Source organism: Rhinatrema bivittatum, chromosome 11 (assembly GCF_901001135.1).
Source record: "Rhinatrema bivittatum chromosome 11, aRhiBiv1.1, whole genome shotgun sequence".
In the NCBI taxonomy this organism is placed as follows: domain Eukaryota; kingdom Metazoa; phylum Chordata; class Amphibia; order Gymnophiona; family Rhinatrematidae; genus Rhinatrema; species Rhinatrema bivittatum.
In genome coordinates, this window is record NC_042625.1 from 56,800,319 (window position 1) to 56,819,869 (window position 19,551).

Genomic DNA, 19,551 nt, shown 5'->3' on the forward strand with positions numbered 1-19,551 from the left:
ACAATAATCATCAGATGTATTTGCATACACACGGTATAAGAACAAAGCTAATTTGCATAGCAAGTTTACCCTAACATAACCTGTTTGCAGCCCTTGAGCACCGGTGTTGACGTGCACTGAGAATGCTGAAAACATACAGTGACTGCCATGAAACAGAAGGATTTTGCTGAAGGGCTAAGTATAGCTACTAACCGAGCAATATCAGAGACACTGTGAAAAAGCTGAGTATCTCTTTAACAGCAAAAGGTTGAAACTGTGGCTGAGGACATAGGCACCAGCTCTGTGAGTGCTTGAGGATCCCTAACATTGTCTCCTGCAGTCCTGTAGACTGGAAGGCCGATGCAACATCATGTGCGTAAAAAATGTGCATCCAAAGTGGATGCATGGTTTTGAACTCACCTCTCCTGAGTGCGTGATGCAATATGCAAATGATCTGCCATATTAAAAGGAATGCACAATGGATAAAGGTGAACCGGTAGATATAGTATACTTGGATTTTCAGAAGGCGTTTGACAAAGTTCCTCATGAGAGGCTTCTAGGAAAAGTAAAAAGTCATGGGATAGGTGGCGATGTCCTTTCGTGGATTGCAAACTGGCTAAAAGACAGGAAACAGAGAGTAGGATTAAATGGGCAATTTTCTCAGTGGAAGGGAGTGGACAGTGGAGTGCCTCAGGGATCTGTATTGGGACCCTTACTGTTCAATATATTTATAAATGATCTGGAAAGAAATACGACGAGTGAGATAATCAAATTTGCAGATGACACAAAATTGTGCAGAGTAGTTAAATCACAAGCAGATTGTGATAAATTGCAGGAAGACCTTGTGAGACTGGAAAATTGGGCATCCAAATGGCAGATGAAATTTAATGTGGAAAAGTGCAAGGTGATGCATATAGGGAAAAATAACCCATGCTATAATTACACGATGTTGGGTTCCATATTAGGTGCTACAACCCAAGAAAGAGATCTAGGTGTCATAGTGGATAACACATTGAAATCGTCGGTTCAGTGTGCTGCGGCAGTCAAAAAAGCAAACAGAATGTTGGGAATTATTAGAAAAGGAATGATGAATAAAACGGAAAATGTCATAATGCCTCTGTATCGCTCCATGGTGAGACCGCACCTTGAATACTGTGTACAATTCTGGTCGCCGCATCTCAAAAAAGATATAATTGCGATGGAGAAGGTACAGAGAAGGGCTACCAAAATGATAAGGGGAATGGAACAACTCCCCTATGAGGAAAGACTAAAGAGATTAGGACTTTTCAGCTTGGAGAAGAGACGACTGAGGGGGGATATGATAGAGGTGTTTAAAATCATGAGAGGTCTAGAACGGGTAGATGTGAATCGGTTATTTACTCTTTCAGATAGTAGAAGGACTAGGGGACACTCCATGAAGTTAGCATGGGGCACATTTAAAACTAATCGGAGAAAGTTCTTTTTTACTCAACGCACAATTAAACTCTGGAATTTGTTGCCAGAGAATGTGGTTCGTGCAGGTAGTATAGCTGTGTTTAAAAAAGGATTGGATAAGTTCTTGGAGGAGAAGTCCATTACCTGCTATTAGGTTCACTTAGAGAATAGCCACTGCCATTAGCAATGGTTACATGGAATAGACTTAGTTTTTGGGTACTTGCCAGGTTCTTATGGCCTGGATTGGCCACTGTTGGAAACAGGATGCTGGGCTTGATGGACCCTTGGTCTGACCCAGTATGGCATTTTCTTATGTTCTTATGATAATTTGTGCGTCCCTAGCTCTCTGCATTGGGCTCCCAGGAAAAGTGGTTGTGTGTCCACAACAGCCTGACCAGAACTCCCTGCCCATCCCCCGGCAGGACTGTTCCCAGTCCCCTTTCAATCATATGCTCAAACAAATGTTAAAGAAATTTCTGGATGAAGATGGCAAGAACTGGGATGCATTGCTAGTCTATGTGCCGTTCGCAATCCATGAAGTACCCCAGAATTCGATGAGGTGTTCCTCTTTTGAGTTACTATGTGGGAGGAGGCTGAGAGGAATCTTGGACATAGCTCATGGGGAAGATGAAGCGAACCCTGGGTAGAACCTCGTTGATTACATGCTCCAAATGCAGGATCGCCTAAAAACGGATGGGGAGATGACATACCTATCGGCCCGATTCAGTAAAGTCTGTGGGAGAGCGGGCATTCGCCCGCTCTCCTGGCGCGCACACAAGCCATTCGCCTGTGCGTGCGATTCAGTATTTAAATGAGGCCCGGCAGTAGAAACGGGCAAAAGGAGGCGCTAGGGACATTAGCACGTCCCTAGCGCCTCCTTTTGGCCCAGAGCAGCGGCTGTCAGCGGGTTTGACAGCCGATACTCAATTTTGCCGGCGTCAGTTCCCGAGCCCGCTGACAGCCACGGACTCGGAAACTTGACGCCGGCAAAATTGAGCGCCTTTCAACTATACGACCTGACATAGGGCAGAAAGGGAGAATGCCAATGCAGATTTCTTATCAAGAGAGGTGTCCCTTGTACAGGCAAACCCTCATCTCAGCAAGGCTGAGCTGAGGGGGGTGGGGGGGGGGGGGGAAAGAGGGTATGTGAGGGAGTATTCAGAAAACTCCCTCAGACCACTTTAAAGGACCAGACATAGCAGTCTCGTCCGGTCCCTCTTAAAGTTCAGACCCACAGGGAATCCTGGCTGAAGGAAGGAACCTTTCTCCAGAGTATAAGACCTCAGGGTCTAGAAGGGTTAAGCAGGCCCCGGGGAACAGACAGAGACTGACTGTACACTAAGTGACATTAAGTTTAAGACTTGCTATGTTTAAAGATTGTGACTTTCCTGAAGTCAAGGTGAGCTTCCTAAATTGTTTATTTTGCTTGTACTGCCCCTTTGTTATTTGTGAGTTACCTGAACTTCAAGGTGAGCTGCCTAATTTCTTTGTTTTGCTGCGCACTTCCCTTTGTTTTCACTGTAAATAAATGTGCTTAAGGAACACCCAGAGTTTGCCTCCTTTTTCCTCTGACTGTTCCCAAGCTGTTACCCTTTGCTTGAGTTACCACAAATGCCTGTACCAAGTTTGCAGAGAGAGGTAGCTGACTAAGAAGGAACCTGCATGGGGAGAGGAACAGAAAAGCACAGGTTAGTGGGAAATGGGGAGCAAAGCAAGCTAAGGGAATATAGGGAGTGAAGCTGGAAACTATAACATTCAAAGTATGCCAATGCTGGAGGGGGAGAATTAAAAGTGCAAAGTAAGGAGAAGTGAGAGAAAAATGGAAAAGATGGGAAGAGGAGGAAGAGATTAGGATAATAAGAGAAAATGGGATTGAGAAAGAGTGGTGGTAACAGGTGAGCGTGGGGGAAGGAACTGTGTGGTGGATGAGCTGCTGGGAAGGAATGGAGCAGGAGAAAGGAGACTGGTGGGGATGAGTTGGCGCTGGAGAGAAGAACGCCTGGTGGGATTTTGAGTCTTCCCTAGTTTTGTTTTGGCCTGGCCACATGAGTCTTCCTCATGCCCCCACATTACCTGCTTTTCTCTGGACATTTAAATACAGGCTGGTCAGTCACACTCACAACCCACTGTGCTCTTTTTTTTTTTTTTGCATGGGATGCTGCAATTAGTGTTGAGTTCAGCACCCCTAATCATTTTTAGAATTTGGCTCCTATGGCCAAAGAGCTTACCTGGAAGCGCTGGCTACGACAGAAGCTGATGCAGGTTTGGATGGTAAGCTTATTGGAAGTCTCACTGCTGCCTGTAAGAGGCGGAGGGTCTCCGAGGTCTCTGTAGCAGCCCAGGTTTCCTGGCACTAAAGGAACAAGCAGAGAAAAAAAAATGAAATTTGTATATCGAGACCCTTAACACAACCATGGCACCAATAGATCCCTGGGGTATTTTCAATTATGTGACTCCTATTCAAGTGCCTTCTGGCTCCAGTAAGTCACCAAACTTGGTCCAATGAAAGTGAGTCCTCCAGTAGAGCTGACCCTATGCTTCTAAACTGAAACCTATTTTGCATGATTCTCTCTCCCCCCCGCCCCTCTCCACAGAATTCAATCTTTCACCCTCCTCCCCATTCTTGTCTTATTCCCCGCCTCCTTTCACCCCACCCTTTCTGTGCAATTTTCTCTTCGTTCTTCGTTCTTTTTTTTTTTTTTTTTTTTTTCAATTCTTTATTTATAGTGTTTTTTACAAACAAATACAAGGAATATACCTTGACGGAAATAACAGAAAAATTTAACAAGAGAAAAAAGAAAATTCAATCCCATCATATATATATCTATTCATATACAATGGGTTATTTCACAGCATCATTTGTTTTTACAGTGGAAATGTGGAGGGGGAGGAGAAACAGAAATACAGAGAAGTACCAAATAACAAAAAATTTTTTTTACTAAACTGGCTTAAAGCTCTCTTTCATTTTGACCTCGAGCAAATCAACTTATGGCCCCCCATCAAGAAAGCTTCTCAGTTGGTCTGGCATGAAAAAGACATATACATTTCCAGAATATTTTATAATACATCTGCAAGGAAAACGGAGGGTGAAGCTAGCCCCTTTAGCCAAGACCTCGGGGCGCATAGCTAAAAACGCCCTCCTTCGCTGTTGGGTGGGACGCGAAAGGTCTGGATAGACCCTCACCGTCCCTCCCATAAACATATTGTTTATATTTTGGAAAAATGCCTTCATCAGGAAACTTTTTTCTGGTTCTGTGTAAAATTGAACAAATAGGGTGAGCCTTTCTGTAACTTCCAACTCAGAGTTCTCCAGGTATTGTGTTAAATTATTAGATTCATCCCTCTCTCCTCCCGTGGAAGTCTGTAAACTCCTTCTAAGAAAGAAGAGTTTTTTCACAGTCGGAACCTTCGTAGCTTCAATCTTGAGGGATTCCACTGCAAATCGTTTGAAAGTTACCAGAACTGGTTCACCTAACACTTTAGGAAAATTGACCAACCTTACATTGGTACAACGCAAATAATTTTCAACAGATTCCAGTCTTCTTTGAGATATTATACAATCCTTCATTAAGGAGGAGTTAAGTGACTGTGTCTGATTTACCTTAGTTGTTAAATCCTGAATATTAATAGCTTGGTCCTGAATCATCTGTAAATGCTCTTTTTCCACTGATTCCATTTTATTTTCTATTTTGCCCAACTGCTGGGATTGAATCTTCTGGGTACGGGCCATGGTAGCCATAAGATCCCATATGGCTTCCAGCGTTATTTCTGCCGGTTTTTCAAACTCCAGGGGTCCCAGTCCTCTTTCCTCCCCCTGCAGTTGTTCTCTCGATGTTCCCAGAGGTTCGTTGCTCTCACTCACCAAGCTCCTCACAGGCAACTCACATACCTCCGACAGGGGGGGGATGGTAGACCCAGCTCCGCTCCTGGTAATGGATCCCTCACGCTGTTCACCCAGGGGCAGCATAGCGTCCGAGAATGCAGCTCCATTACTTGGACGGAGGGGAGAGCTACACAGCAGTCCTCGAGGTTCTGGTGGGCTCAATGATATTTCGCCAGGCGAAAGAGCCGCTTCTCTCGGCTCCACCGCAGCGGCGTTCAGAGTTCCCACAACAGGAGAGACCAGCGCGAACTCGGTGATGTGCCTCTGCCCCGCCGGGCTAGGTAGGTTTGAGGGATAAACCCTTACCTTACCCTTGCGCTTATGAGGCATTTCAGGTAATTTTTTTTTCCTTTTGCAAGAAAATAAAGAAGGAAAAAAGAAGCAGTTGGCAGGGCAGATCGGTTCAGCGTCTACAAGCCGTGGCCATCTTGACTCCTCCCTATCCTTCTCTTCGTTCTTAAGAACATAAGAACATGCCATACTGGGTCAGACCAAGGGTCCATCAAGCCCAGCATCCTGTTTCCAACAGTGGCCAATCCAGGCCATAAGAACCTGGCAAGTACCCAAAAACTAAGTCTATTCCATGTTACCATTGCTGGTAATAGCGGTGGTTATTATCTAAGTCAACTTAATTAATAGCAGGTAATGGACTTCTCCTCCAAGAACTTATCCAATCCTTTTTTAAACACAGCTATACTAACTGCACTAACCACATCCTCTGGCAACAAATTCCAGAGTTTAATTGTGCATTGAGTGAAAAAGAACTTTCTCTGATTAGTTTTAAATGTGCCACATGCTAACTTCATGGAGTGCACCCTAGTCTTTCTATTATCCGAAAGAGTAAATAACCGATTCACATCTACCCGTTCTAGACCTCTCATAATTTTAAACACCTCTATCATATCCCCCCTCAGCCGTCTCTTCTCCAAGTTGAAAAGTCCTAACCTCTTTAGTCTTCCCACTCATTTTACTTGCTATGTAATCCTCAGTCTAGTCCCTGCATCCTCTCTCACCACTGCTGACCCACGATGTGATCCTTTTTTAAACTCCCCCAAGCATGAGTCTTTCTCGTTCCCCTCCCACTCTGTATGATCCTCTCTCATTTTCACCTCACATGATTCTTATTCACTCATTCTCTACTCCCACTTATGCTTTCAGGTAAAAGCAAGTAATAAAAACATTTAATGTACATTCGAAGCAAAAAGCTTGAGAAGGAGTCAAATGACCATGGGGTAAAAGAGGTGGTCAGGGAGGACAAGGAAATAGCAGAAAAACAAAATGAATTTTTTGCCTCTGTCTTTACTGAGGAGGATGTTGGAGCCATACCCACATCAGAAACATTTTTTGATGGCGATGACTCTGTGTGATTAATAGAATCACTGAGAAACAGGAGGATGTAATAAATCAGATTGACAGACTAAAGAATAACAAATCACTGGACCCAAGTGGTATTCACCCCAGAGTTCTGAAGAAACTCAAACATGAAATTGCAGACCTGTATATAAAACAACCATGATACCAGAAGGCTGGCGGGTGGCCATTGTAATGCCAAATTTTTAAAAAGGGCTCTAGGAGTGATCTAGGAAATCATAGACTGGTGAGCTTGATATCAGTGACAGGCAAAATGATGGAAGCTATTCTTAAATGCAAAATTACTGACCATGTGGATAGACATAGTTTAATGGGGGAGAGTTAACATGGATTTTGCAAAGAGAAGTCTTGCCTTACCAATTTACTAGATTTTTTGAAGGTATAAATAAATATGCAGATAAAGGTAGGTGGTTGAAAGAGTGTATTTGGATTTTCAGAAGTCCCTCCTGAGAGAGTTTTCAGGAAATTGGGAGGTCAGGGGATTGGAGGCAGTGTCCTATTGTGGTTTGCTAACTGGGTAAAAGACAGGAAACGGAAGTTAGGACTAAATGGTTTGCTTTCCAAATAGAGAGAGAGGTCATTAGTAGAGTGCCTCAGGGGTCTATATTGGGACCTGTGCTATTTGGCATATTTATAAATGATATTGAGAGAGGAAAAATGAGTGAGGTCACCAAATATGCTGATGACACAAAATTGTTTCAAGTCATTAGAACAGCAACAGATAGTGAAGAACTGCAGAAGGAACTTGTGAGACTGGGCATCTAAATGGCAGATGCAATTTAATGTGGACAAGTGCAAAGTAATGCATTTGGAGAAAAATAATCCAGACTTACAGGTACACAATGCTGGGTTCCATGTTAGGCATCATCACCCAGGAGCCCTTGTGGTCAATACCTGTAAAATTTTTGGCTCAGTGTGCAACGGTAGTCAAAAAGGCAAATAGAATATTAGAAATTATTTGGAAAAGAATAGAGAATGGAACTAAGAATATAATAACGTCTTTGTCTAGATCCATGTGGCGACTGCATGTTGATACTGTGTACAATTCTGGGTGCCCCATCTAAAAAAAATAAATAAATTAGCAGCCATAGAAAAAGTACAGAGAAGGGCAACAAAAATGATAGAGGATGGAAATACCGCCTAGTGTCATGATTCTGCCTGCTTCACAGCCCCTCTCCTCTCACCAGCAGATGTCATTAGCATGCGCGCTCACAGTTGCTCTAGCCGTCTCCTTGCTGATCCCATGAGGTGGTGACTCCAGCCCTATTTAACCCAGCTTGTCTAGTTTCCCTTTGCCTCTTCATCGAGTCTCCTCGGCTCCTTGACCCTAGCCATTCTTGCTGTGATTTGCCTCCTGCCTTGCCTTGTGGCCTTCCTGGTCTTTCTGGCAGGATGTGCACAGAGAGGAACCTCTTAAAAATTATAAATTTCCTGATGAGGCTGAGAGGCCTCGTCGAAGAGTGGAAAAAGCCACATCTTTACTGCTTTGAATCTAAATCAAAATGACTCTAAGGAACACTGAAATGGCAGGTCCAAATAGGAGCAGGCAATCAATCCACAGTCCTCTGGTTGGGAGGAGCTGAGAGGGACGGACGGCTCATAGAAGGTGGGTTCTATGCAGGGACTTATGTTATCTAGTGGCCAACCCCTAGGGGTGCCACACATCTATCGTATCTCCCCTCAGCCAACTCTTCTCCAAGCTGAAGAGTATTCTCCATTCCTTTCCTAATAATGCATTCATTTGCTTTCTTGGCTGCTGCTGCACACTGCACAGAAGACTTCAACATGTTATTAATGACTCCTAGTTCCTTTTCCTGAATAGTGACTCTTAATGTAGAACCTTGCATCATGTAGCTATATTTTGGGTTACTCTTTCCCAAGTACATCACTTTGCACTTGTCCACATTACATTTCATTTGCCATTTGCATACCCAGTCTTCCAGTTTTGCAAGTTCCTCTTGCAATTTCTCACAATCTTCTGTGATTGAACAACTTTGAATAACTTTGTGTCAACAGCAAATTTGATCACCTCACTTATTCCCATTTCCACATCATCTCTAAATATGTTAAAAAACAGTGGTCTAAGAACAGATCCCTGGGGCACTCCACTATTCACCTGCTAACTTCATGGAGTGCCTCCTAGTCCTTGTATTATCTGAAAGAGGAAATAACCATTTCACATCTACCTGTTCAAGTCCTTTCATGATTTTGTAGACCTTTAACATATCCCCTTTCAGCCGTCTCTTCTCCAAGCTGAAATGCCCTAACCTCTTTAGTCTTTCCTCATAGGGGAGCCATTCCATGCCTTTTATCATTTGGTTGCCCTTCTCTGTACTTTCTCCAGTGCACCTATATCTTTTCTGAGATGCAGTGACCAGAATTGCACACACTATTCAAGATGCCATCTAACCGTGGAGAAATACAGAGGCATTATGGCATCCTCTGTTTTATTTGCCATTCCCTTCCTAATAATTCCTAACATTCTGTTTACTTTTTTGACTGCTGCAGCACACTGAGCCAACAATTTCAATGTAATATCAACTATGATGCCCAGATCTTTTTCCTGGATAGTAACTCCTAATATGTAACCTAACATTTCTTAACAAATAAAACATGAGCTATTTTTCCCTATATGCATCTCCTTGCACTTGTCCACATTGTATTTCATCTGCTATATGGACGCCCAATCTTCCAGTCTCACAAGGTCCTCCTGCAATTTATCACAATCTGCATCTGATTTAACTAATCTGAATCATTTTGTGTCATCTGCAAATTTGAACACCTCACTTGTCATACCCCTTTTCAGATCATTTATAAATATATTAAAAAGCACCGGTCCAAGTATAGATCCCTGAGGCACTCCACTGTTTACCTTTTTCCACTGTGAAAACAGACCATTTAATACTACTCTTTGTTTCCTGACTTTTAACCAGTTTGCAATCCACAAAAGGACATTTACTCCTATCCCATGACTTTTTAGTTTTCTTATAAGCCTCTCATGAGGGACTTAGTCAAATGCCTTCTGAAAATCCAAATACACTACATCAACTGGTTCGTCTTTATCCACATGTTTATTCACCCCTTCAAAAAAATGTAGCAGATTTGTGAGGCAAGACTTCCCTTAGATAAATCCATGCTAGCCGAGTTCCATTAAACCACATCTATCTATGTTCTGTGTTTTGTTCTTTATATCAGTATTCATGACGTTTCCTGGCACTAAAGTCAGGCTCACTGGTCTTTAGTTTCGGGGTTCACCTTTGTAACCCTTTTAATATATTGGGGTTACATTGGTCATCTTCCATTCTTCAGGTACAACGGATGATTTAATGATAGATTACAAATTACCTGTAATAGGAGAGGGGGGTAGAGATGCAGAGGCAGCACTGTGACATTTTCTTGACCCCGCCATCCCAGTGCTGTTGATCTCTGTCTCATAGACAACCTTCTTCAGCCAAGCCCTCTGTCACCTTCTGGTATATCCCTTCTCGCATTCTCCTAGCAATTCCGCTCTGTCATATTCACCCTACATGATGCCCCATCTTAACCCCCTCCATACCAGTCAATCTATTCTTTCACAGAATCTCAACCCCTCCTCCTGTTGATCCCCTGCCTGCCAAACTGGCCAACAGTAGCAGGACAGTAGTAGTGCCACAGGTCATGACCTCTTCCTCCTCTGTTAGAGCCAGACTCGTGCTTTGAATGACATGGGATATTGCATGGTGTCCTGTGTGGGTCAAACTGCTAATCTGGCTTCCAGCAGCAGAGAAGGAGAATGTGACCTGAAGTGCTGCTGTTCTGTTGGCTTAATAGCTTCTGGGATCAGTTGGAGGAGAGAGGAATAGCTGATAGATTGATGCCACAGCACAAGTGCTACATTAAGAAAGAACTGAAAATAATGGAGGCTGAGTTTATTGGATCTCTGATGGGAGCTGAGCAGGAAGTAGTAAGAAAAGAAGGTTATATGATGGTAGGCTGATGAGGACCAGATGTGAAGCAGAAAAAGAGGCTGCCTGTTTCTGATATAATATTCAGTATTATTAATATCTTTATAAACTATAATGTTTGCTAGGATCTTGTTTGGGTGAATAGAGCTTTTATATAAATCCAAATTATTATTTCAACTGTGTCATCCTACTAGTTCAGCACTTCCAGATTTCTGTACCTTTCTTTGCTGAATCCAGATTCATTCTGATCCTACCAGTGAGCTGAGTAAATGGGGCTGGGAAATTTGAGAGAGGATGAATTTGGATTTGCATCAGTCCCCCTTTAATCCATGATCGCTACCACAGGGCTAAGGAGCAGCAGTCCTGGCTGAGCTGGTAGGAGGGTCAGCATCTATTTTAATCTTGTTTCTGGTTCCCCTGCCAGCCACCATACAATAGTTGCACACAGGGGACCCAGAAGTCTTATTCCTACATTGACTTATCATTTGGAGACATACTGAAATAATTATTGGGATAAAAAGTTTTAAAAGTTAAGTCTAAAAACATGTTGTAGGGCATCCCTGATTGTGAACAGAAATTCAGAAAGAGCCCGTTCCCTTCCCAGCTCTGCTGAGGTCTGTGCAATGCAGCCAACAGGATGAGGAATCAATTATCCAGCCCTCATTCAGCTTGCATCACACACAGACCACACGGCTCAGAATAATCAGCGTGGCTCACCACACAATAAACTCTTAAATTCCTTCCTAAAAAGCCACCCAAACCCCAGTAATCAAACTATACAAACAGGAAGATCTCTTTGAAGTTTGGATGCAGAGGTTCCAAGATTCAGTACAGTGCTCAAAACAGTAGCTTCTCCACCCCCCTACCCCACGCCCCCATTACTAGATGCCAAAATGACAGAAGTTTCATTCACAATATTTCCTCACAGTGAGCAGAGATTTGCTTTTCTCAGTAAGAGCATCTAATTCAATCCAGGAGCCACAATACACTCAAAATAAAATGGGGAGAGATTGGGGAAAATGTGACAAAACAGCACAATGTGATGTTATAAAAGAGCTGAGGTTATATGGCCTGAAAGTGACCTGCGTACGGTCTGTACTCTGCTCTATAACTGGGCAGCATGCTGTATGTGCTCTGATTTATGACTGAGCTCTGATCTAGTAAGTACTCTGCTCTGTGATTGAGCAGCACATGACACTGTATGTATTCTGCTTTATGACTGGGCAGCACAAGGTATATTCTCTGCTGGGCAGCATGTACTCTGCTCTGTGAATGAACAGCACACGGTCTGTACTCTGCTCTGTGATTGAGTTGCAAGCTATATGTACTCTGATCTATGCCTGAGCAGCATGTGATATGTACTCTGCTGTATGACTGGGTAGTACACTGTAGGTATTGTGCGCTATGATTGGGTTGTTTGCTTGTCACAGGTCGGTCTACCTGAGTTAACACTTTGGGCAAGAACAGTGCAAGACTGTTAGGTGCCCTAGGCGAGCCTTCAGCATTATGTCCTGTCTTTTCCCCACATGCACACATACAATTACATTTTTGAAAATTAATATTTTGCATTGGAATGAATAAGAATTCTTCATTTATACCGATTTATTTTACTTGACAAAATATGACTGGATATTTAAAAACATAGCACATAAATAAAAAGAGACATTGAAAGTATGATCTTCAGAGGTAAGACTTATGACACATTTACATGCACTGCTGTAGTGCCAACCAAAACAATTAATGAAAACCCTCCAACATATACACTCAGAACCTATATAACAAACCTACCATACCAAAACATCACTGACTCCCAGAACTCTAACAGCAACATCCTTATGTAGGAAAAAGCAGCAATGCAAATATTATACCTGGCCCTAGTACACCTATACACCTCCTATTGAGAAAACAGAACAAGCTGGGCTGCTACTAATCCTTACACAGAAACTATACACTAGCAGAATGCCTCAGCTCAGTCTCACAGGCAGAACAAAGACCCTCACCAAATACAGAATCAGTGACCACATATTATAAACAGAAATATGCAGACAAAAACTGAACTGTACAATCCTATGAGGAGCGAGTACCGGTTCCGGACTGCGACCTGAAAAGAAAAAGAGAAGGCGAGGCCCCCAAGGAGCGGGTACCTCTAGTGAAGTCCGAGGAGGCAGAGTAGCTGGGTTTGCGGAGAGTAAATCCCATCCGCAGCGACCAGGAGGAAGCGAACCCTTGCTAACTCATCTTCGGCTCGATACAGTAAGGCCACGGTAAAAACAGTGCGGCAGTGTCAGGCGCACCCTTTCTCCCCGCACCCACAGTTCTCTTCACTAACTCCCCGATACTCTCCTCTAATCGCATGCAAATGCATGCCGCGGCTTTAAAGCGGTAGGGGAGGGTTATGGCCGCGTAACCCATTTTACTGTATAGGCGCTGTAACAGCGCCTATACAGTAACCTGGGTGCGCTGGTACCTGTCATTTCAAATGACATTTGAAATGACAGGCACCAGGAAGTGTAAAAAAGTGTAAAAAACAAAAAACCTGTGTGTTATATAAAAAAAATGTTAAATACCTGTCGGAGGGCCGTGGGTCCAGGCGGCTGGTGGGCGGCGGGTAGCCATCAGCGGCATCCGGTAGTCCCTTCTCCCGAATTCGCACGGGCGGGTCGGCAGCAGGATCCGGGAGCGGCGGGTAGGCAGCAGCAGGGTCCGGGGGGCAGCGGCAGCAGGATCCAGCGTGTTCGATCGGGCAGGCAGGTAGGTGGCAAAATAAAGATGGCCGCCTGCACGGGAAAAGCGTGCAATTGGCCGCTGAAGACGTGACGTCACACCCCGTGACGCCAAACGTCGTGACGTCATGTCTTCAGCGGCCAATTGCACGCTTTTCCCGTGCAGGCGGCCATCTTTATTTTGCCACCTACCTGCCTGCCCGATCGAACACGCTGGATCCTGCTGCCGCTGCCCCCCGGACCCCGCTGCTGCCTACCCGCCGCTCCCGGATCCTGCTGCCGCCCCCCCCCCCCGCTGCCGACCCGCCCGTGCGAAATCGGGAGAAGGGACTACCGGATGCCGCTGATGGCTGCCCGCCCCCCCCCCCCCCCCCCCCGCTGCCGACCCGCCCGTGCGAAATCGGGAGAAGGGACTACCGGATGCCGCTGATGGCTGCCCGCCCCCCCCCGCTGCCGACCCGCCCGTGCGAAATCGGGAGAAGGGACTACCGGATGCCGCTGATGGCTGCCCGCCCCCCCCCCCCCCCGCTGCCGACCCGCCCGTGCGAAATCGGGAGAAGGGACTACCGGATGCCGCTGATGGCTGCCCGCCCCCCCCCGCTGCCGACCCGCCCGTGCGAAATCGGGAGAAGGGACTACCGGATGCCGCTGATGGCTGCCCGCCCCCCCCCCCGCTGCCGACCCGCCCGTGCGAAATCGGGAGAAGGGACTACCGGATGCCACTGATGGCTGCCCGCCCCCCCCCCCCCCCCCCCCGGCTGCCGACCCGCCCGTGCGAAATCGGGAGAAGGGACTACCGGATGCCGCTGATGGCTGCCCGCCCCCCCCCCCCCCCCCCCGCTGCCGACCCGCCCGTGCGAAATCGGGAGAAGGGACTACCGGATGCCGCTGATGGCTGCCCGCCGCCCACCGGCCGCCTGGACCCACGGCCCTCCGACAGGTATTTAACATTTTTTTATTTTTTTATATAACACACAGGTTTTTTGTTTTTTACACTTTTTTACACTTCCTGGTGCCTGTCATTTCCAGCGCACCCAGGTTTTTTGTTTTTTACACTTTTACACTTACCGTAGCAGGCCCGAGCCTTGCTACTTTTTCGTTTGTTTTTTTTTTGCTTCGGGAGGAGGGGACCGGACGGGACCAGGGCGGGTAAGCAATGTTTTTACACTACACTACACTACACTAACTCCTACTAGGGGGAGGCGGTAAACTAGCAGGTTAAGGCCGCGGCAGAACAGCGGGTTACGGAGGAGATAATATTAGCGCCCGTTACAGTATCGCAGTGGAATAGCTAATTCCTTCATTATACAGCTTTTTCGTTCATTTACATGCTGGGTGCGGAAAGGGTTTAGGAAAGGGTTTAGGAAGCGCTAAGGACGCGTGAAACTGGAGACTGTATCGCTGAATGGCCTTACTCGTCTGTATTGTGCGCTCCCAGCACGTTACAGACGGGGAATCTTTAACTCAATGTTACTGTATTGACCTGCTTGTTAGTGAAAACTGAGACCTTAAATATCTGGAGCTGGTGACGTCATCTCAGGGGGACGCCCCTGAGGTTCACGCCAACGCTGGTACATCAGTCGGGCCGCGTGCCCTTGGGTATCTGGTCAACATGGCGGCTTGCAGCATTGGGCCGGTCCTGGAACGCCGGAGGAGGATGGCCTGGAGACGCCGCAGCAGCTAGCCTTCCATCAATCCCAAAGGGAGTTGCCAACAAGGTAAGGTGGGTGGAGCAGAGACATCGGACAGCGACTGACACAACAAAGAGGCAAAAGTTCTTCATTTTCCACTGAGGCAGTGCAGTTTTAAAGTTTACCTAGGTAAAAGTGCTTGGGGCCTGTCACCACTCTGGTCTGTACATTTTTTTGGCTATATAATGAGATATCTCTCTACAGTATCAACCACAGTGTGGTGCAGATTTTCAAAGGGATACGCACGTAACTCCCAAAAAGCTGCCCCTTCCGCCCCTGCGCGTGCAAGCCCCGAGACGCGCGTAAGTCCCGGGGTTTTCCTGGGGGGGCATGTCGGGGGCGTGTCATGGCCGGCGTGTTATCGAGGGGCGTTTCGGGGGCATGGCCGTGGCCTCCGGACCAGCCCCCAGACCGGAACATGGCGCGCTGGCAGCCGGCCCACGCGGGCAGGCGTAACTTTTGAAGTAAAGGTAGGGGGGTGGAGTTAGTTAGGGCTGGGGGGCGGGTTAGTTAGGGGAAGGAAAGGGAAGGTGGGGGGCGCCGGAAAGAAAGTTCCCTCAGAGGCCGCTCTGATTTCGGAGTGGCCTTGGAGGGAACGGAGGCAGGCTGCGCGGCTCGGCGCGCACAGGCTGCCAATATTGCGCAGCCTTGCGCGCGCCGACCCCGGACTTTAAAAGATACGCGCGGCTACGCGCGTATCTATTAAAATTCGGCGTACTCTTGTTTGCGCTGGGTGTGCGAACAAAAGTACGCGCTCGCGTACTTTTTAAAAATCTGCCCCTGTATGTATGTGTGACCCTTTCAGTGACACATTAAGAATAGTATTTTGGTAGCCATATTGGTTCAGAAGAAAGTGATACCTTTTTTGATCCAGCATAAAATGTATCTGTTGCATTAAAAATGCTTACAAGACCACATAGATCCAATCCCCAGATATTTATTTATTTAGTAAGGTTTATATACCGTCATTTGGATCAATTCCTTTACAACGGTTCACAAGGCACAAAATGTAAATTAATAAAATACAAACAATAAAATTAGTACAAGTGCCAAACATCTAAATAAATACACTATTATATCGTAGTCATATTAAAAAAATAAAAACACTAATATTAATAATTCTAAAAAACGTAATCTGTAGCATAAAATGATCATCACTCTTAAAATCCTGTGCACAACATAAAATACATTAAGTAAAACATTCTTAAGAACCTACACACATAATAAAATTAATAAAAGCTATAAAACACTTCTATGTGTCATTGCTCTCGCACATAAATGCCTGTGTGCACAACCAAGTATTAAGATCGAATTTAAAACATTTATGATCTGTGATCACTCTTAATTCTTGTGGATTCGTGTTCCACAGTGTTGGGCCTGCTAGTGATATTGTTCTGTTCCTTACTTGTGTGAGCCTCGCTGATTTTAGTGATGGAATTGACAAAAGCCCTTTATTAGCGGATCGCAGGTTTGTTTGTGGGACATGTATTTGAATTTTAGTGTTAAGCCATTCGGTATTATCATCATTTAATATTTTATGAATAGTACATAATATTTTATACTGAATTCTGTATTCGATCGGAAGCCAATGTAAATCTGCTAATATTGGAGTGATGTGCTCTGAAGGTTTCATGCCTGTTAAAATTCTGGCTGCTGTATTCTGAAGTATCTGTAATGGTCTGATCGTTGATTTTGATAAACCGAATAGGAGAGAATTACAATAATCGGTGCTTGTGAATATTAAAACCTGTAGTATTGACCTGAAATGTGAAAATGGTAGTAGCGGTTTCAAACTTTTTAATAACATCAATTTTGCATAACTCTCTCTTACTTTTACTTATATGTGTTGTTTGAAATGTAGTTCTCTATCTAGGATTGGGCACATGAACATTAACAATAGTGACACAGTACCTGACTTATGTACTTCCACATTACACACCACATGTTGGAGAGTTTTCTTTTAATAAATTATTCTGGTTAAAGAGTTTTTGAGCCTCCTGAACAGATAGTCTCAGACTTACTCAGTTGGACCATAAATATTTGCAAACAAAGGACCGGATTTACCAAGGCTATAGGTCTATAGGGAAAAAGCTTAGTAAAACAAGCCCTAAGATTGTTGCACATGGACGCGCGTGCGCAGGTCTTAAAATCTACCCCAAACATTTCAAAGTGTGTTTTTTGTTTGTATCTGTATTTATATTCTGCTCTTCTGTTGACAGAGATAAATTGGAATCTTTTAGCTCAGATGAGTTTTTAATTATAGGCATTTGGACTACTTTTCTTATTATTGGAACCTCTCAGTTGGGATTCCCTAACTCTAGTGCTTCATTAGTATCCTTTGAAGATACCTCCCTTTGAACCATGCACTGCTGAGCGACTGTCGGCTTTCCCCTTTGTTCTAGTTTAAATGCTGCTCTATCTCCTTTTTAAAGGTTAGCATCAGCAGTCTGGTTCTACCCTGGCTAAGGTGTAGCCCATCCCTTTGGAAAAGACTCCCCCTTCCCCAAAAGGTTTCCCAGTTCCTTACAAAACTGAATCTCTCTTCCTTGCACCATCATCTCATCCACGTATTGAGACTCCGGAGTTCTGCCTGCCTCTGGGGACCTGCACGTGGAACAGGGAGCATTTCAGTTAATGCTACCCTGGAGGCTCTGATTTTCAGCTTTCTACCTAAAAGCCTAAATTTGGCTTCCAGAACCTCCCTCCCACATTTTCCTATGTCATTGGTACCCACATGTACCATGACAGTCAGCTCCTCCCCAGCACTGTCTAAAATCCTATCTAGGTGATGCGTGAGGTCCACCACTTTCACACCAGGTAGGCATGTTACCAGATGATCCTCACGCCTTTGCTTGCATGCCCCAGCTGTCTACATGCCTAATAATCGACCAATTGTGATGGTCAACTTAACCCTTCCCTCCTGGGCAGTAGCCCTGGGAGACACATCCTCGGTTCGAGAGGACAATGCACCACCTGGAGAGCAGGTCCTTGCTACAGGATCCTTTCCTGCTGCACCAGGTTGATGCTCTCTGATCATGAGACCTTCCTCCTCCAAGGCAGCACCAGGGCTGCCAGGCTGGAGTTGGGACTTGGCTACTATGTCCCTGAAGGTTTCATTTATATACCTCTCTGTCTGCCTCAGCTCCTCCAGGTCTGTAATTCTTAGAGATGTGAATCGTGTGATCGATCGTCTTAACGATCGATTTTGGCTGGGGGGGGGGAGGGAATCGGATCGTCGTGGTTTTGTGTTTTTTAAAATCGTGTAAATCGGGGGAGGGCGGGAAAACCGGTACACTAAAACAACCCTAAAACCCACCCCGACCCTTTAAAATAAATCCCTCACCCTCCTGAACCCCCCCCCCAAATGTCTTAAATTACCTGGGGTCCAGTGGGGGGGGTCCCGCTGTGATCTTCCACTCTCGGGCCATGGGTGCGTTAATAGAAATGGCGCCGGTGCCATTTTGGTTCCTGTCCCCCGACGTCACGAGCGCAGGAGATCGCTCCCGGACCCCCGCTGGACCCCCAGGGACTTTTGGCCAGCTTGGGGGGACCTCCTGACCCCCACAAGACTTGCCAAAAGTCTTGTGGGGGTCATATGGCAATATGGCCATACAGCCGGCGCCATTTTGCAATACGGCAAATACGATTCGAGTGCAGGAGGTCGCTTCCGGACCCCCGCTGGACTTTTGGCAAGTCTTGTGGGGGTCAGGAGGCCCCCCCAAGCTGGCCAAAAGTCCCTGGGGGTCCAGCGGGGGTCCGGGAGCGATCTCCTGCGCTCGTGACGTCGGGGGACAGGAACCAAAATGGCGCCGGCGCTACCTTTGCCCTGTCATATGACAGGGCAAAGGTAGCGCCTGCGCCATTTCTATTAACACAGCCATGGCCCGAGAGTGGAAGATCACAGCGGGACCCCCTCCACTGGACCCCAGGTAATTTAAGACATTTGGGGGGGGGTTTGGGAGGGTGGGGGATTTATTTTAAAGGGTCGGGGTGGGTTTTAGGGTTGTTTTAGTGTGACTGTTTTCCCGCCCTCCCCCTTCCCCCGATTTACGATTTTTGACGATAAATCGGGGGAATTCCTAGTGTATATCGCCTCTAACGATTTTTGACGATTTAAAATATATCGGACGATATTTTAAATCGTCAAAAAACGATTCACATTTCTAGTAATTCTAGCCTCCAGAGATCGGACTCGTTCTCTGAGAGACAGGAGCTCTTTGCATCGGATGCACACGTGCAATTTCTCACTGGCGTGTAAAAAATCATTCATGTGACACTCAATGCAAAAGACTGGGGGGCCCTTCTCTTGCTGCTGGATTGCTGCCTTTAACTTAAATTTGTTCAGTTCCTAGTTAAGTTTTAGGTTGCTGTGGAAGTAGGAAAGCATACAATTAAGGTCCTTTAAATGTATTAGTGTATTCGCTATATATCTGGTAATGACTTACAAGGGAATGATCAAACTCTTTTTTTTTTTTTTTTTTTTAATTTTTTAGTTTTCAAACATTTTCAAATTATAACAAGCATAC

General features: G+C 45.5%; 1 protein-coding gene across 1 annotated transcript in view; it reads right to left on the reverse strand.

Annotated features, from left to right (window-relative positions):
• The window catches only part of KREMEN1 (kringle containing transmembrane protein 1), a 149,143-nt gene that overhangs the window by 24,871 nt on the left and 104,721 nt on the right, over window positions 1-19,551 (reverse strand). The window contains exon 4 of the mRNA XM_029571545.1: window positions 3,642-3,766. Within this exon, the coding sequence (XP_029427405.1) occupies window positions 3,642-3,766 (125 nt within the window). The remainder of the gene's footprint in view (window positions 1-3,641; window positions 3,767-19,551) is intronic.